The sequence below is a fragment of the Gymnoscopelus braueri genome, assembly GCF_963280865.1.
Source record: "Gymnoscopelus braueri genome assembly, chromosome: 13".
Classification (NCBI taxonomy): domain Eukaryota; kingdom Metazoa; phylum Chordata; class Actinopteri; order Myctophiformes; family Myctophidae; genus Gymnoscopelus; species Gymnoscopelus braueri.
In genome coordinates this window covers 773,089-792,500 of record NC_137615.1, presented here as the reverse complement: position 1 = coordinate 792,500, position 19,412 = coordinate 773,089, and the positions used below count along the sequence as shown (strand labels likewise).

The 19,412-nt window shown below is 44.6% G+C and overlaps 1 protein-coding gene across 1 annotated transcript in view; it reads right to left on the bottom strand.

Moving 5' to 3' along the window:
• Positions 1-14,863, bottom strand: part of arhgap27l (Rho GTPase activating protein 27, like) — a 58,467-nt gene extending 43,604 nt beyond the window's left edge. Inside the window, exons 1-4 of the mRNA XM_080447066.1 lie at positions 14,734-14,863; positions 13,699-13,990; positions 10,706-11,570; positions 9,535-9,702 (exon numbers count right to left, since the gene is read on the bottom strand). Coding sequence (XP_080303192.1) covers positions 9,535-9,702; positions 10,706-11,570; positions 13,699-13,990; positions 14,734-14,758 — 1,350 coding nt within the window. The 5' untranslated portion in view covers positions 14,759-14,863. The remainder of the gene's footprint in view (positions 1-9,534; positions 9,703-10,705; positions 11,571-13,698; positions 13,991-14,733) is intronic.
• Between the last annotated feature and the right edge of the window lie 4,549 nt (positions 14,864-19,412).

The window sequence follows — 19,412 nt, the reverse complement described above, 5'->3', positions numbered from 1 at the left end:
AGATCCAGTAGAACTAAGACTAGTGGAGAAGAGATCCAGTAGAACTAAGACTAGAGGAGAAGAGATCCAGTAGAACTAAGACTAGTGGAGAAGAGATCCAGTAGAACTAAGACTAGAGGAGAAGAGATCCAGTAGAACTAAGACTAGTGGAGAAGAGATCCAGTAGAACTAAGACTAGAGGAGAAGAGATCCAGTAGAACTAAGACTAGTGGAGAAGAGATCCAGTAGAACTAAGACTAGTAGAGAAGAGATCCAGTAGAACTAAGACTAGTAGAGAAGAGATCCAGTAGAACTAAGACTAGTGGAGAAGAGATCCAGTAGAACTAAGACTAGTGGAGAAGAGATCCAGTAGAACTAAGACTAGGGGAGAAGAGATCCAGTAGAACAATTTTGTCATTTTGACCTGTAGAGAGATCCAGTAGAACTAAGACTAGAGACGAGATCCAGTAGAACTAAGACTAGTGGAGAAGAGATCCAGTAGAACTAAGACTAGTGGAGAAGAGATCCAGTAGAACTAAGACTAGAGGAGAAGAGATCCAGTAGAACTAAGACTAGAGGAGAAGAGATCCAGTAGAACTAAGACTAGCGGAGAAGAGATCCAGTAGAACTAAGACTAGTAGAGAAGAGATCCAGTAGAACTAAGACTAGTGGAGAAGAGATCCAGTAGAACTAAGACTAGTGGAGAAGAGATCCAGTAGAACTAAGACTAGTAGAGAAGAGATCCAGTAGAACTAAGACTAGTGGAGAAGAGATCCAGTAGAACTAAGACTAGTAGAGAAGAGATCCAGTAGAACTAAGACTAGTGGAGAAGAGATCCAGTAGAACTAAGACTAGTAGAGAAGAGATCCAGTAGAACTAAGACTAGTAGAGAAGAGATCCAGTAGAACTAAGACTAGTGGAGAAGAGATCCAGTAGAACTAAGACTAGAGGAGAAGAGATCCAGTAGAACTAAGATTAGTGGAGAAGAGATCCAGTAGAACTAAGACTAGTGGAGAAGAGATCCAGTAGAACTAAGACTAGTGGAGAAGAGATCCAGTAGAACTAAGACTAGTGGAGAAGAGATCCAGTAGAACTAAGACTAGTGGAGAAGAGATCCAGTAGAACTAAGACTAGTGGAGAAGAGATCCAGTAGAACTAAGACTAGTGGAGAAGAGATCCAGTAGAACTAAGACTAGTGGAGAAGAGATCCAGTAGAACTAAGACTAGTGGAGAAGAGATCCAGTAGAACTAAGACTAGAGGAGAAGAGATCCAGTAGAACTAAGACTAGAGGAGAAGAGATCCAGTAGAACTAATACTAGTAGAGAAGAGATCCAGTAGAACTAAGACTAGAGGAGAAGAGATCCAGTAGAACTAAGACTAGTGGAGAAGAGATCCAGTAGAACTAAGACTAGAGGAGAAGAGATCCAGTAGAACTAAGACTAGTAGAGAAGAGATCCAGTAGAACTAAGACTAGAGGAGAAGAGATCCAGTAGAACTAAGACTAGTAGAGAAGAGATCCAGTAGAACTAAGACTAGAGGAGAAGAGATCCAGTAGAACTAATACTAGTAGAGAAGAGATCCAGTAGAACTAAGACTAGAGGAGAAGAGATCCAGTAGAACTAAGACTAGTGGAGAAGAGATCCAGTAGAACTAAGACTAGAGGAGAAGAGATCCAGTAGAACTAAGACTAGTAGAGAAGAGATCCAGTAGAACTAAGACTAGAGGAGAAGAGATCCAGTAGAACTAAGACTAGAGGAGAAGAGATCCAGTAGAACTAAGACTAGAGGAGAAGAGATCCAGTAGAACTAAGACTAGTGGAGAAGAGATCCAGTACAACTAAGACTAGAGGAGAAGAGATCCAGTAGAACTAAGACTAGTAGAGAAGAGATCCAGTACAACTAAGACTAGAGGAGAAGAGATCCAGTAGAACTAAGACTAGTAGAGAAGAGATCCAGTACAACTAAGACTAGAGGAGAAGAGATCCAGTAGAACTAAGACTAGAGGAGAAGAGATCCAGTAGAACTAAGACTAGAGGAGAAGAGATCCAGTAGAACTAAGACTAGAGGAGAAGAGATCCAGTACAACTAAGACTAGAGGAGAAGAGATCCAGTAGAACTAAGACTAGTGGAGAAGAGATCCAGTAGAACTAAGACTAGTAGAGAAGAGATCCAGTAGAACTAAGACTAGAGGAGAAGAGATCCAGTAGAACTAAGACTAGAGGAGAAGAGATCCAGTAGAACTAAGACTAGAGGAGAAGAGATCCAGTAGAACTAAGACTAGTAGAGAAGAGATCCAGTACAACTAAGACTAGAGGAGAAGAGATCCAGTAGAACTAAGACTAGTGGAGAAGAGATCCAGTAGAACTAAGACTAGAGAAGAGATCCAGTAGAACTAAGACTAGAGAAGAAGAGATCCAGTAGAACTAAGACTAGTGGAGCAGAGATCCAGTAGAACTAAGACTAGAGGAGAGATCCAGTAGAACTAAGACTAGTGGAGCAGAGATCCAGTAGAACTAAGACTAGAGGAGAAGAGATCCAGTAGAACTAAGACTAGAGGAGAGATCCAGTAGAACTAAGACTAGTGGAGAAGAGATCCAGTAGAACTAAGACTAGTGGAGAAGAGATCCAGTAGAACTAAGACTAGAGGAGAGATCCAGTAGAACTAAAACTAGTGGAGAAGAGATCCAGTAGAACTAAGACTAGAGGAGAGATCCAGTAGAACTAAGACTAGTGGAGAAGAGATCCAGTAGAACTAAGACTAGTGGAGTAGAGATCCAGTAGAACTAAGACTAGTGGAGAAGAGATCCAGTAGAACTAAGACTAGAGGAGAGATCCAGTAGAACTAAGACTAGTGGAGAAGAGATCCAGTAGAACTAAGACTAGTGGAGTAGAGATCCAGTAGAACTAAGACTAGTGGAGAAGAGATCCAGTAGAACTAAGACTAGTGGAGAAGAGATCCAGTAGAACTAAGACTAGAGGAGAAGAGATCCAGTAGAACTAAGACTAGAGGAGAAGAGATCCAGTAGAACTAAGACTAGTGGAGAAGAGATCCAGTAGAACTAAGACTAGTGGAGAAGAGATCCAGTAGAACTAAGACTAGAGGAGAAGAGATCCAGTAGAACTAATACTAGTGGAGAAGAGATCCAGTAGAACTAAGACTAGAGGAGAAGAGATCCAGTAGAACTAATACTAGTAGAGAAGAGATCCAGTAGAACTAAGACTAGAGGAGCAGAGATCCAGTAGAACTAAGACTAGTGGAGAAGAGATCCAGTAGAACTAAGACTAGTGGAGAAGAGATCCAGTAGAACTAAGACTAGTGGAGAAGAGATCCAGTAGAACTAAGACTAGTGGAGAAGAGATCCAGTAGAACTAAGACTAGAGGAGAAGAGATCCAGTAGAACTAAGACTAGAGGAGAAGAGATCCAGTAGAACTAAGACTAGAGGAGAAGAGATCCAGTAGAACTAAGACTAGTGGAGAAGAGATCCAGTAGAACTAAGACTAGTGGAGAAGAGATCCAGTAGAACTAAGACTAGTGGAGAAGAGATCCAGTAGAACTAAGACTAGGGGAGAAGAGATCCAGTAGAACTAAGACTAGTGGAGTTCATTTCATCCACTAAAACAATTTTGTCATTTTGACCTGTAGAGAGATCCAGTAGAACTAAGACTAGAGACGAGATCCAGTAGAACTAAGACTAGTGGAGAAGAGATCCAGTAGAACTAAGACTAGTGGAGAAGAGATCCAGTAGAACTAAGACTAGAGGAGAAGAGATCCAGTAGAACTAAGACTAGAGGAGAAGAGATCCAGTAGAACTAAGACTAGCGGAGAAGAGATCCAGTAGAACTAAGACTAGTGGAGAAGAGATCCAGTAGAACTAAGACTAGTAGAGAAGAGATCCAGTAGAACTAAGACTAGTGGAGAAGAGATCCAGTAGAACTAAGACTAGTAGAGAAGAGATCCAGTAGAACTAAGACTAGTGGAGAAGAGATCCAGTAGAACTAAGACTAGTAGAGAAGAGATCCAGTAGAACTAAGACTAGTAGAGAAGAGATCCAGTAGAACTAAGACTAGTGGAGAAGAGATCCAGTAGAACTAAGACTAGAGGAGAAGAGATCCAGTAGAACTAAGATTAGTGGAGAAGAGATCCAGTAGAACTAAGACTAGAGGAGAAGAGATCCAGTAGAACTAAGACTAGTGGAGAAGAGATCCAGTAGAACTAAGACTAGTGGAGAAGAGATCCAGTAGAACTAAGACTAGTGGAGAAGAGATCCAGTAGAACTAAGACTAGTGGAGAAGAGATCCAGTAGAACTAAGACTAGAGGAGAAGAGATCCAGTAGAACTAAGACTAGAGGAGAAGAGATCCAGTAGAACTAGTACTAGTAGAGAAGAGATCCAGTAGAACTAAGACTAGAGGAGAAGAGATCCAGTAGAACTAAGACTAGTAGAGAAGAGATCCAGTAGAACTAAGACTAGTGGAGAAGAGATCCAGTAGAACTAAGACTAGAGGAGAAGAGATCCAGTAGAACTAAGACTAGAGGAGAAGAGATCCAGTAGAACTAAGACTAGAGGAGAAGAGATCCAGTAGAACTAAGACTAGTGGAGAAGAGATCCAGTAGAACTAAGACTAGAGGAGAAGAGATCCAGTAGAACTAAGACTAGTAGAGAAGAGATCCAGTAGAACTAAGACTAGAGGAGAAGAGATCCAGTAGAACTAAGACTAGAGGAGAAGAGATCCAGTAGAACTAAGATTAGTGGAGAAGAGATCCAGTAGAACTAAGACTAGAGGAGAAGAGATCCAGTAGAACTAAGACTAGCGGAGAAGAGATCCAGTAGAACTAAGACTAGTAGAGAAGAGATCCAGTAGAACTAAGACTAGCGGAGAAGAGATCCAGTAGAACTAAGACTAGCGGAGAAGAGATCCAGTAGAACTAAGACTAGTAGAGAAGAGATCCAGTAGAACTAAGACTAGCGGAGAAGAGATCCAGTAGAACTAAGACTAGTAGAGAAGAGATCCAGTAGAACTAAGACTAGTGGAGAAGAGATCCAGTAGAACTAAGACTAGTGGAGAAGAGATCCAGTAGAACTAAGACTAGAGGAGAAGAGATCCAGTAGAACTAAGACTAGTAGAGAAGAGATCCAGTAGAACTAAGACTAGAGGAGAAGAGATCCAGTAGAACTAAGACTAGTGGAGAAGAGATCCAGTAGAACTAAGACTAGTGGAGAAGAGATCCAGTAGAACTAAGACTAGAGGAGAAGAGATCCAGTAGAACTAAGACTAGAGGAGAAGAGATCCAGTAGAACTAAGACTAGCGGAGAAGAGATCCAGTAGAACTAAGACTAGTAGAGAAGAGATCCAGTAGAACTAAGACTAGCGGAGAAGAGATCCAGTAGAACTAAGACTAGCGGAGAAGAGATCCAGTAGAACTAAGACTAGTAGAGAAGAGATCCAGTAGAACTAAGACTAGCGGAGAAGAGATCCAGTAGAACTAAGACTAGTAGAGAAGAGATCCAGTAGAACTAAGACTAGCGGAGAAGAGATCCAGTAGAACTAAGACTAGTAGAGAAGAGATCCAGTAGAACTAAGACTAGTGGAGAAGAGATCCAGTAGAACTAAGACTAGAGGAGAAGAGATCCAGTAGAACTAAGACTAGTGGAGAAGAGATCCAGTAGAACTAAGACTAGAGGAGAAGAGATCCAGTAGAACTAAGACTAGTGGAGAAGAGATCCAGTAGAACTAAGACTAGTGGAGAAGAGATCCAGTAGAACTAAGACTAGTGGAGAAGAGATCCAGTAGAACTAAGACTAGTGGAGAAGAGATCCAGTAGAACTAAGACTAGTGGAGAAGAGATCCAGTAGAACTAAGACTAGTGGAGAAGAGATCCAGTAGAACTAAGACTAGTGGAGAAGAGATCCAGTAGAACTAAGACTAGAGGAGAAGAGATCCAGTAGAACTAAGACTAGAGGAGAAGAGATCCAGTAGAACTAATACTAGTAGAGAAGAGATCCAGTAGAACTAAGACTAGAGGAGAAGAGATCCAGTAGAACTAAGACTAGTAGAGAAGAGATCCAGTAGAACTAAGACTAGTGGAGAAGAGATCCAGTAGAACTAAGACTAGAGGAGAAGAGATCCAGTAGAACTAAGACTAGAGGAGAAGAGATCCAGTAGAACTAAGACTAGAGGAGAAGAGATCCAGTAGAACTAAGACTAGAGGAGAAGAGATCCAGTAGAACTAAGACTAGAGGAGAAGAGATCCAGTAGAACTAAGACTAGTAGAGAAGAGATCCAGTAGAACTAAGACTAGAGGAGAAGAGATCCAGTAGAACTAAGACTAGAGGAGAAGAGATCCAGTAGAACTAAGATTAGTGGAGAAGAGATCCAGTAGAACTAAGACTAGAGGAGAAGAGATCCAGTAGAACTAAGACTAGTGGAGAAGAGATCCAGTAGAACTAAGACTAGTGGAGAAGAGATCCAGTAGAACTAAGACTAGTGGAGAAGAGATCCAGTAGAACTAAGACTAGTGGAGAAGAGATCCAGTAGAACTAAGACTAGTGGAGAAGAGATCCAGTAGAACTAAGACTAGAGGAGAAGAGATCCAGTAGAACTAAGACTAGAGGAGAAGAGATCCAGTAGAACTAAGACTAGTGGAGAAGAGATCCAGTAGAACTAAGACTAGTGGAGAAGAGATCCAGTAGAACTAAGACTAGAGGAGAAGAGATCCAGTAGAACTAAGACTAGTGGAGAAGAGATCCAGTAGAACTAAGACTAGAGGAGAAGAGATCCAGTAGAACTAAGACTAGTGGAGAAGAGATCCAGTACAACTAAGACTAGAGGAGAAGAGATCCAGTAGAACTAAGACTAGAGGAGAAGAGATCCAGTAGAACTAAGACTAGAGGAGAAGAGATCCAGTAGAACTAAGACTAGAGGAGAAGAGATCCAGTAGAACTAAGACTAGCGGAGAAGAGATCCAGTAGAACTAAGACTAGTAGAGAAGAGATCCAGTAGAACTAAGACTAGCGGAGAAGAGATCCAGTAGAACTAAGACTAGCGGAGAAGAGATCCAGTAGAACTAAGACTAGCAGAGAAGAGATCCAGTAGAACTAAGACTAGCGGAGAAGAGATCCAGTAGAACTAAGACTAGTAGAGAAGAGATCCAGTAGAACTAAGACTAGTGGAGAAGAGATCCAGTAGAACTAAGACTAGTAGAGAAGAGATCCAGTAGAACTAAGACTAGTAGAGAAGAGATCCAGTAGAACTAAGACTAGTGGAGAAGAGATCCAGTAGAACTAAGACTAGAGGAGAAGAGATCCAGTAGAACTAAGACTAGTGGAGAAGAGATCCAGTAGAACTAAGACTAGAGGAGAAGAGATCCAGTAGAACTAAGACTAGTGGAGAAGAGATCCAGTAGAACTAAGACTAGTGGAGAAGAGATCCAGTAGAACTAAGACTAGTGGAGAAGAGATCCAGTAGAACTAAGACTAGTGGAGAAGAGATCCAGTAGAACTAAGACTAGTGGAGAAGAGATCCAGTAGAACTAAGACTAGTGGAGAAGAGATCCAGTAGAACTAAGACTAGTGGAGAAGAGATCCAGTAGAACTAAGACTAGAGGAGAAGAGATCCAGTAGAACTAAGACTAGAGGAGAAGAGATCCAGTAGAACTAATACTAGTAGAGAAGAGATCCAGTAGAACTAAGACTAGAGGAGAAGAGATCCAGTAGAACTAAGACTAGTAGAGAAGAGATCCAGTAGAACTAAGACTAGTGGAGAAGAGATCCAGTAGAACTAAGACTAGAGGAGAAGAGATCCAGTAGAACTAAGACTAGTGGAGAAGAGATCCAGTAGAACTAAGACTAGTGGAGAAGAGATCCAGTAGAACTAAGACTAGAGGAGAAGAGATCCAGTAGAACTAAGACTAGTGGAGAAGAGATCCAGTAGAACTAAGACTAGAGGAGAAGAGATCCAGTAGAACTAAGACTAGTGGAGAAGAGATCCAGTACAACTAAGACTAGAGGAGAAGAGATCCAGTAGAACTAAGACTAGAGGAGAAGAGATCCAGTAGAACTAAGACTAGAGGAGAAGAGATCCAGTAGAACTAAGACTAGTGGAGAAGAGATCCAGTAGAACTAAGACTAGAGGAGAAGAGATCCAGTAGAACTAAGACTAGAGGAGAAGAGATCCAGTAGAACTAAGACTAGTGGAGAAGAGATCCAGTAGAACTAAGACTAGTGGAGAAGAGATCCAGTAGAACTAAGACTAGTGGAGAAGAGATCCAGTAGAACTAAGACTAGAGGAGAAGAGATCCAGTAGAACTAAGACTAGTGGAGAAGAGATCCAGTAGAACTAAGACTAGTGGAGAAGAGATCCAGTACAACTAAGACTAGAGGAGAAGAGATCCAGTAGAACTAAGACTAGTGGAGAAGAGATCCAGTAGAAATAAGACTAGTGGAGAAGAGATCCAGTAGAACTAAGACTAGTGGAGAAGAGATCCAGTAGAACTAAGACTAGTGGAGAAGAGATCCAGTAGAACTAAGACTAGAGGAGAAGAGATCCAGTAGAACTAATACTAGTGGAGAAGAGATCCAGTAGAACTAAGACTAGTGGAGAAGAGATCCAGTAGAACTAAGACTAGAGGAGAAGAGATCCAGTAGAACTAAGACTAGTGGAGAAGAGATCCAGTAGAACTAAAAGACAAGACATTTTATGCTAGGTTTTATATCAGACCTACAAGCTCACAAAGCAGCTATTTTCTTCATTTAACAAAGTGTAAAATCAGCGATTATGACGCCCTCAAGGCCAGCAAACAAACTAATTATAATCGACTAAATCAACTGTAGATTTAGTCGACTAAAACTAGACTAAAAGTAAAACATTTCAGATGACTAAAATATCACTAATTAATATTTTACTAATATATTAATATTAATATTAATATTAATATATTAATATTTTACTAATTAATATCACTAATATTAACTTTTTTTTCCAAAGACTATGATAGTAGTGCATATGTGTCTGTCATGTATTGTCTTATGAATGGAGTACGTGAGGATCCTATTGAATCAAGACTATGATAGTAGTGTATAGTATAGTATATATATATATATATATATATATAGTATAGTGTATAGTATAGGGCATAGCAGTGGCGGCCATTTTCTGGTTCCACTCCAAAATAGTCAATGCATTTTTCCCATTGACATTTCCAAAAATATTTATATCAATTCATTTAAGCCTAGAATCAAGCCATCCAGGGTCCTGGTGAATCATGACCATAAAAAAAATGTTCTGTGATTTTATTTTATTTTATATTTAATTATATGATATACTATATTTGATAAATACACTTTGTTTTGCCGTTTTCAAAAAGGTTTTTCACAGAATCAAACGTTTTATGGTCATGATTCACCAGGACCCTGGATGGACCCCAGACACACACACACACACTCACACACTCACACACACACACACACACACACACACACACACACACACACACACACACACACACACACACACACACACACACACACACACACACACACACACACACACACACACCTGTGTCTCAGGATCAGGATCTGTTTTCTCCATCGGAGTCGGAACCAGATCTGGGTTCTGGCTGGTCGCCGTGGTAACGCTGTCCTCCTGTTGCCGTGGCGACCGTCTCCCTGCGGTCAGAGCCTCCACGTCGATGTTCAGGTCCTGGATGGACTCATAGATGTGACCCTAAAGTAATAGATTACATGATTACATTATTACATTACATTACACTACACTAGCTTAGACAAGAGCAGGGATGAGGGACAGACAGACAGACAGACAGACAGACAGACAGACAGACAGACAGACAGACAGACAGACAGACAGAGAGGACATGCAGGTGCATTGTCAGTAGAGTTAGTTTAGGAACAGACACATTGTCAGTAGAGTTAGTTTAGGAACAGACACATTGTCAGTAGAGTTAGTTTAGGAACAGACACATTGTCAGTAGAGTTAGTTTAGGAACAGACACATTGTCAGTAGAGTTAGTTTAGGAACAGACACATTGTCAGTAGAGTTAGTTTAGGAACAGACACATTGTCAGTAGAGTTAGTTTAAGAACAGACACATTGTCAGTAGAGTTAGTTTAAGAACAGACACATTGTCAGTAGAGTTAGTTTAGGAACAGACACATTGTCAGTAGAGTTAGTTTAGGAACAGACACATTGTCAGTAGAGTTAGTTTGGGAACAGACACATTGTCAGTAGAGTTAGTTTAGGAACAGACACATTGTCAGTAGAGTTAGTTTAGGAACAGACACATTGTCAGTAGAGTTAGTTTGGGAACAGACACATTGTCAGTAGAGTTAGTTTAGGAACAGACACATTGTCAGTAGAGTTAGTTTAGGAACAGACACAGAGTTAGTTTGTCTCATCAGTAACAACACAGCAGTGGTGAACAAAGGGAAGTTAAACCACACATCATTTGACAGAAAGACTTCTCCTGCCAAACAACTAAGAAAAAAGGAAGTGAAATCTCAGCCATACGTATATTTAACCTCCATCCATCCATGCAACTGGATAAAGTGTCATCAGTATATATATATATATATATATATATATATATATATATATATATATATATATATATATATATATATATATATATTCATATATATATATATATATACACACACACAGTATATCTCAGATTATAATAGATTAGATTAGACTAGATTAGATCACATTACCATTTTGTCTTCAATCAGCTCCTCCAGAACATTATCTTCAGGCTGCGTCTCCTGCTGTGGAGATGTGGAGGTTTCTGGACCTTCTGTGGGTTTGAGGAGGAGAGACATGGAGGAGTCCCTGACGGGCACCGCTGGCACCGCTGGCACCGCTGGCACCGGTGGCACTGCTGGCATGACTGGTACCGATGGTACTGCAACTGGTACTACCGCTGGTACCGCTGGTACCGCTGGCATGACCGCTACCGATGGTACCGATGGTACCGATGGCATGACTGGTACCGCTGGTACCGCAACTGGTACTACTGCTGGTGCCACTGGTACAGCTGGTACAGCTGGTACAGATGGAACAGCTGGTACAGATGGAACAGCTGGAACAGCTGGAACAGATGGCATCACTGGTACAACAGCTGGAACAGCTGGAACAGATGGCATCACTGGTACAACAGCTGGAACAGCTGGAACAGATGGCATCACTGGTACAACAGGAGTCTCTACAGCTATCGGGTGGGTGTGGTTTCGGACGGGCACGGTGGGAGGAGTCGCCGGGCAGAGGCTGGCTCTCCTCGATCCGGTGTCGTCCGCCATGTTTGTAGTCCTTCCCACCACCACCGCTGCAGTCCCGCTGTCGTCGACGCCGGCGACAACTGTGGGCGGAGAGCCGGGCGGATAGTCTCCGCCCCCTCCCCCAGCCCCGCCCCCATCCTCATCCCCTCCCCCTCCTTGTCCCGAGGCGGGCGGAGGCGTCGCCGACGGCAATAGCAGGTCCTGTAGTTCCAGCGGGACGCCGAACGTGGACATGCGGTTCTCTGTGCGCCGCCGGGCATCAGACCGGACCCTGATGGTGACCTCATCACCCGGCTTCACCCTGATGATAATAATACATTATTATTATTATAACCCCATACTATATGTTATAACCCTTATTATTATAACCCCATACTATATGTTATAACCTGTGGAAGTTAGTGAGAATGAGACGAACAGACGGAGTATGGAGTCTCTGATCTTTACTTCCAAACAATTGCATCAAGACACACAGGTAAATCACTTCCCTATATGACCTCCTAATCTACTCCCATTACCACCCCACCAATCCATTCTGAGGTGAGATACCTCCATCTAGTGTCCACCTATTATCACTCTTTGGTGTCCACCACACAGGCCCCCCCCGAACACCGGACGACCCTGACGTTTGATTGAACATTATAATGGTCGATAACGCAGAGCCCGCTGCTGCGGCTGTCGTTGCCCCAGCGGTGTTTGCGGCTACGGTAAAGTTACCAGAGTTTTGGCAACATGATCCGGCTCTGTGGTTCCAACATATTGAGGCGCAGTTTCACCTCCGCAGGATCACGGTGGATGCAACCAAATACTACCACGTAGTCGCAGCGTTGGATTCCTCCACCACGCGTCGTGTGATGGGATTCCTCAGAGACCCGCCAGCAGACGGAAAGTACAACGCGCTCAAGGAGCAGCTGTTGCGGCTGTTTCAGCCGTCCGACGCGGAGCGCGCGGAGCGTCTATTGTCCCTCACTGGATTGGGGGACGCTAAAGCCACAGACCTGATGGAGAACATGCTGGCACTGCTCGGTGAAGGTGACGCTACGTTTATTTTTGTCCAACTTTTCCTGCGGCAACTCCCGACTCCAGTGCGCACGGCTCTGGCCAGCTCGCCTCTAGTGCGCACCAAGGATTACCGGGGATTAGCAGAGGAGGCGGACAGAATACTACTGGCCTCCGCCAATACGTGGTGGCTGCGGTGTCTGATCGAGTGTCTGATCGCAGGGATCAGACACAGAGGGATGATAGTGGACTATGTTATTATCATCGCCGTTTTGGCACCAAGGCAAAGCGCTGCACTCCACCATGCTGTTTCGGTAACCAGGGAAACGCAAGAGCCGGCGGTCGTTAGCGGCTATGAGCGCTGGCGTCATTAATGAGCTGCTGTTAATTGAGGACACGTCTTCTGGTAGGCGCCTGCTGGTGGATTCTGGCGCACAGAGGAGCATCCTTCCAGCATCTGCCGCGGACGCCTTGGGAAACGGACATGGACCGCCGCTGGATGCGGCTAATGATACTTCCATCCGTACGTTTGGTACCAGGTATGTGACCGTATGTTTCCATGGACATCAGTTTGGCTGGGACTTTATTATTGCTTCTGTGTCGGTACCTATACTGGGTGCGGATTTCTTGTGTGCTCACAGACTGTTAGTGGACGTTGCGAACCGTCGGCTGATTGACTCTGTGTCTTTTGACACATACCCGTGCACACTGGGGGGGGGCGGGGCCTCCTGCCCTCGCCAATATGCTCGCCACGGGGGATGTGTACCAGTGCCTCCTCGCAAGGTTCCCTGCTCTCACGGTCCCCGCTTTCTCTGCCTCCGTTGCCAAGCACGGAGTGGAACATTACATCACGACTGTGGGGCCGCCCGTTTACGCACGAGCGCGCCGCCTGGATGCTGCCAAGCTGACCATAGCCAGGGAGGAGTTCGCCACGATGGAGCGGCTCGGCATTGTGCGCCGATCTGACAGTCCTTGGGCCTCTCCTCTGCACATGGTCCCCAAGGCGGATGGGAAGTGGCGTCCGTGTGGTCCGTGTGGCTCTCATTGGCTGTCAGTGTGGCTGAAATCCGCCTGCCCCTGGGTGACTAATTACACTCCTCTGAGAGAAATATAGCAGCTACAGTCAAAAAGAACACATCTAAAAGCATCTAGACGAGTTCAGCTATTGGGATATCTAAGAATTCCATGTCATTTGTTTATATTTCAGGCCGGATGGCAAGTTAAAAACGCCTTAGTTTGAGACATTCCTTTCTATTCTTCTTATTGTTATTTTCGAGCTGCGTTCGCTTCCCGCGTTCGTGCGTCTTACTTGTTATAGATCATTTATTAATGGGTTAGGGTTACATGTGTGCGTGCGTGCGTGCGTGCGTGCGTGCGTGAGCGTGTGCGTGTGTGTGTGTGTGTGTGTGTGTGTGTGTGTGTGTGTGTACCTGTGTGAGGTCTTTGGTCCCGGGACGGGCACGGGGAGCAGGAGGGGGGCGGGTTCCGTGGAGGTCACAGGGGTCAGGGGGAGGTCCAGGGGGGAGGGGGGGTTACTGGGCAGCTCGCGGACGTACTTGGCGGGGATGTAGAAGGGGCGGGCCAGAGCGTCTTTGGTCACGTGCCACCAGTGGTCGTTGGTCTTGGCCAATAGGACGTAGCGCTCGTTGGGCTTGATTGACACCAGCGCTCCGTCCCGCCCCTCGTACTCGTAGGGGAACTCCACCAGGACCAATCCCACGCCTGCAAAATGTAAACAATGTATCTTTATCATTAATGTTATAATACCATGTTAGAACATCACCCTAACCCTATAGAGTACTCTATTACCCAATGTACTCTATTAGAGTATATATATAGAGAACATCACCCTAACCCTATGTTATGATGTGATGTAGAACACAGTACAGGTAATAGAGTACTCTATTAGAGTATTTATAGAGAACATCACCCTAACCCTATGTTATGATGTGATGTAGAACACAGTACAGGTAATAGATTACTCTATTAGAGTATATATATAGAGAACATCACCCTAACCCTATGTTATGATGTGATGTAGAACACAGTACAGGTAATAGAGTACTCTATTAGAGTATTTATAGAGAACATCACCCTAACCCTATGTTATGATGTGATGTAGAACACAGTACAGGTAATAGAGTACTCTATTAGAATATTTATAGAGAACATCACCCTAACCCTATGTTATGATGTGATGTAATAACACCTTTATATTATTATAATCAATCCCACGCCTGCAAAATGTAAACAATGTATCTTTATCATTAATGTTATGATGTGATGTAGACTGTGTTGTAAAGTAACTAAGTACATTTACTTAAGTACTGTACTTAAGTACACTTTTGAGGATTTTTTTACTTTACTGGAGTATTTCCCATTTTCAATACTTTTAATACTTTTTTTAATAAGTAATTATTATTAAAGTAGTAATACGTAATAAGTAATATATTAGTCAAACTTACCTCCAGTGAGTGAGGAGGACGTCATCGTTATGGCAACCACCTGGTGCCTCTAGAGGCCCCGCCCCTCGTTATGGCAACGACCTGGTGCCTCTCTAGGCCCCGCCCTTCGTTATGGCCCCGCCCCTCCTCCACAGGCCCCGCCCCTCGTTATGGCCCCACCCCTCCTCCACAGGCCCGCCCCTTATGACAACCACCTGGCTCCTCCACAGGCCCCGCCCCTCGTTATGACCCCACCCCTCCTCCACAGGCCCCGCCCCTCGTTATGACCCCACCCCTCCTCCACAGGCCCCGCCCCTCGAGCAGCAGGATTCAGTCTCTCAGAAGGTCAAAGGTCAAAGTCAGGATTCCTGAGTTGAGGGGAGGGGGGAGGGGGGAGGGGTCAACAGGTCACATTATAAGATTATGTCCCTAAGTCATATTTTATACCCGTTACACCCGTTATACCCGTCACACCCGGTATACCCGCTAAACCCGTTATACCCGTTATACCCGCTAAACCCGCTATACCCGTTATACCCGTTATACCCGGTACACCCGGTACACCCGGTACACCCGTTACACCCGCTATACCCGCTATACCCGCTATACCCGTTATACCCGTTATACCCGTTATACCCGTTACACCCGTTACACCCGTTATACCCGTTATACCCGTTATACCCGCTATACCCGTGGTATAACGGGTATACCGGGTATACCGGGTCTAACGGGTCTAACGGGTATAACGGGTATAACGGGTATAATGTATAGTGATTCTAATGTTCTATAATCAGCAGAAAGGAGAGTGTCCATTCCTTCTGTCCATGTGTTTATATAAGATAATAGTCTATTTAAAGGAGAGAGGAGAGGAGAGGAGAGGAGAGGAGAGGAGATTTGTCTTGAGATACAGAGAGGAGAGGGGAAGGGTGAAGGTATGACAGGTATGTGTGTCATGTCGGTACAAGTTATACATACACACACACACACACACACACACACACACACACACACACACACACACACACACACACACACACACACACACACACACAAGCAGCCGGCCCAAGAACTGAACATGTTTGGTTTCTCCGAGTCGTCCGTTAAGGCCCCCCCCCCCCATCCAACACTTTCTGACGCGTGTTGGTGTACACAGGGTCAGGATCAGGGTCAGGATCAGGGTATCTTTAGGGTTAGGTGTTGGTGTACACAGGGTTAGGATCAGGGTATCTGCACATTTATAAAGTTACAATTGACTTTTAAGATTTTCACAATATTTATCTATTAAACCGAGGCAAACTAAATGTAATTCCTACAATTCTCAGCCCCTCCCCTCGGTTTTTGTTTGTTTTTGTTTATGTAACTGCACTATAAAGTTAGTATTATTATTATTATTATTATTTTTATTTTATTTATTTTTTTACTTTTATTATTTTTATTGTTGTTATTGTTATTGTTATTGTTATTATTATTATTATTATTATTATTATTATTATTATTATTATTATTACTATTAATAATGTCATAGGATCAGATAAATGATGGAACCTCTTTCTGTTTCTCAGGAGGTCAAACCAGTCACAAAGTGGAAGGAACGTCCAGTGAGGCTGTGACATCACTTCCTGTGTGGCGCTGACATCAAGCAGCTCCGCTTCCTATCTTTGTGAGGAAACAATAGCAGAGTCCTGACAGCAACACTGACTGAAAAACTACAGTGGCTGACTGTAAAAGACTACAACAATGGCTGACTGTAAAGACTACAATGACTCACTGTAAAAGACTACAACAATGGCTGACTGTAAAGACTACAATGACTCACTGTAAAAGACTACAACAATGGCTGACTGAAAGACTACAAGAGTAACTCACTGTTCGGTTGTTAAGCCGTGACGTTGTGCCCCGCCAGAATAACTTCCGGGTCCAAGTGTGTATTTTCCCAATATGCCACAGTGTCCCTCACAGTGCAGTGTCCCTCACAGTGCTGTGTCCCTCACAGACAGTGCTGTGTCCCTCACAGTGCTGTGTCCCTCACAGACAGTGCTGTGTCTCACAGTGTTGTGTCCCTCACAGTGCTGTGTCCCTCACAGACAGTGCTGTGTCTCACAGTGTTGTGTCCCTCACAGTGCTGTGTCCCTCACAGACAGTGCTGTGTCCCTCACAGTGTTGTGTCCCTCACAGTGTTGTGTCCCTCACGGTGTTGTGTCCCTCACAGACAGTGCTGTGTCCCTCACAGTGTTGTGTCCCTCACAGTGTTGTGTCCCTCACAGACAGTGCTGTGTCCCTCACAGTGCTGTGTCCCTCACAGTGCTGTGTCCCTCACAGTGTTGTGTCCCTCACAGTGCTGTGTCCCTCACAGTGTTGTGTCCCTCACAGTGCTGTGTCCCTCACAGTGCTGTGTCCCTCACAGTGCTGTGTCCCTCACAGTGTTGTGTCCCTCACAGTGCTGTGTCCCTCACAGACAGTGCTGTGTCTCTCACAGTGTTGTGTCCCTCACAGTGTTGTGTCCCTCACAGTGCTGTGTCCCTCACAGTGCTGTGTCCCTCACAGTGTTGTGTCCCTCACAGTGCTGTGTCCCTCACAGTGTTGTGTCCCTCACAGTGCTGTGTCCCTCACAGTGCTGTGTCCCTCACAGTGTTGTGTCCCTCACAGTGTTGTGTCCCTCACAGTGCTGTGTCCCTCACAGACAGTGCTGTGTCTCTCACAGTGCTGTGTCCCTCACAGTGTTGTGTCCCTCACAGTGCTGTGTCCCTCACAGTGCTGTGTCCCTCACAGTGTTGTGTCCCTCACAGTGCTGTGTCCCTCACAGTGTTGTGTCCCTCACAGTGCTGTGTCCCTCACAGACAGTGCTGTGTCTCTCACAGTGCTGTGTCCCTCACAGTGTTGTGTCCCTCACAGTGTTGTGTCCCTCACAGTGCTGTGTCCCTCACAGTGTTGTGTCCCTCACAGTGCTGTGTCCCTCACAGTGCTGTGTCCCTCACAGTGCTGTGTCCCTCACAGACAGTGCTGTGTCTCTCACAGTGCTGTGTCCCTCACAGTGTTGTGTCCCTCACAGTGTTGTGTCCCTCACAGTGCTGTGTCCCTCACAGTGTTGTGTCCCTCACAGTGCTGTGTCCCTCACAGTGTTGTGTCCCTCACAGTGTTGTGTCCCTCACAGTGCTGTGTCCCTCACAGTGCTGTGTCCCTCACAGACAGTGCTGTGTCTCTCACAGTGCTGTGTCCCTCACAGTGCTGTGTCCCTCACAGTGTTGTGTCCCTCACAGACAGTGTTGTGTCCCTCACAGTGTTGTGTCCCTCACAGTGCTGTGTCCCTCACAGACAGTGCTGTGTCTCTCACAGTGTTGTGTCCCTCACAGTGCTGTGTCCCTCACAGTGCTGTGTCCCTCACAGTGCTGTGTCCCTCACAGTGCTGTGTCCCTCACAGTGCTGTGTCCCTCACAGTGCTGTGTCCCTCACAGTGTTGTGTCCCTCACAGTGCTGTGTCCCTCACAGTGCTGTGTCCCTCGCTGTTTTAACAGATCTGAGACTAAAATAACGACTAAAGTGTCATTCTACCGCTTTCCTGGCAATGACAAAGAGAAGAGGAAAAATATATCTATATATAAATATATATATATATATAAATACATATAAAAATGTAATATTATAATGTTAATAACAATAATAAATAAATATAAATATATATATTAGCCTACTTTTTACTGTCTATGATATTAGCATTAAGACCCTTATTAACCCTCAATGGTTCATTTCTGAAAAAGGAGGTTATTGTAAAAAGATTTACGGGTTCCAACATGTTTGTTTACAATGAAGAGTGGAGGTGCTGGTGCCTTTTGGACCCGGACATGACGTCGGACTACAAAATGACGTCGAGTACAGACTACAACAATGGCTGACTGGCAGGGCACTGCGTCAGGCACACTGTATTAGTGGCAAGCAAACTGACACTATGGAGTTAACCCAAGACAAACTGACACTATGGAGTTAACCCAGGACAAACTGACACTATGGAGTTAACCCAGGACAAACTAACACTATGGAGTTAACCCAGGACAAACTGACACTATGGAGTTAACCCAGGACAAACTGACACTATGGAGTTAACCCAGGACAAACTGACACTATGGAGTTAACCCAGGACAAACTGACACTATGGAGTTAACCCAGGACAAACTGACACTATGGAGTTAACCCAGGACAAACTGACACTATGGAGTTAACGCAGGACAAACTGACACTATGGAGTTAACCCAGGACAAACTGACACTATGGAGTTAACCCAGGACAAACTGACACTATGGAGTTAACCCGGGGCAAACCCAGGAAAAATAAGAAGCACCACCTACGTAGACACACTGCAGTGTCACAGTGGAGCCAGTAGGAGGTGCACCACCTACGTAGACACACTGCAGTGTCACAGTGGAGCCAGTAGGAGGTGCACCACCTACGTAGACACACTGCAGTGTCACAGTGGAGCCAGTGGGAGGTGCACCACCTACGTAGACACACTGCAGTGTCACAGTGGAGCCAGTAAGAGGTGCACCACCTACGTAGACACACTGCTTTGTCTTAATAGTCTCTCCTAACACTGATTCATCCTGCTTTATTGCCATTGTCCTCAGCCTATCACAATGCTTCTTACATTCCAAAAGTAAAAAAGTTTACATAAAAGTGATTTTGGAAAATAACAAGCATTCTAATAGGCT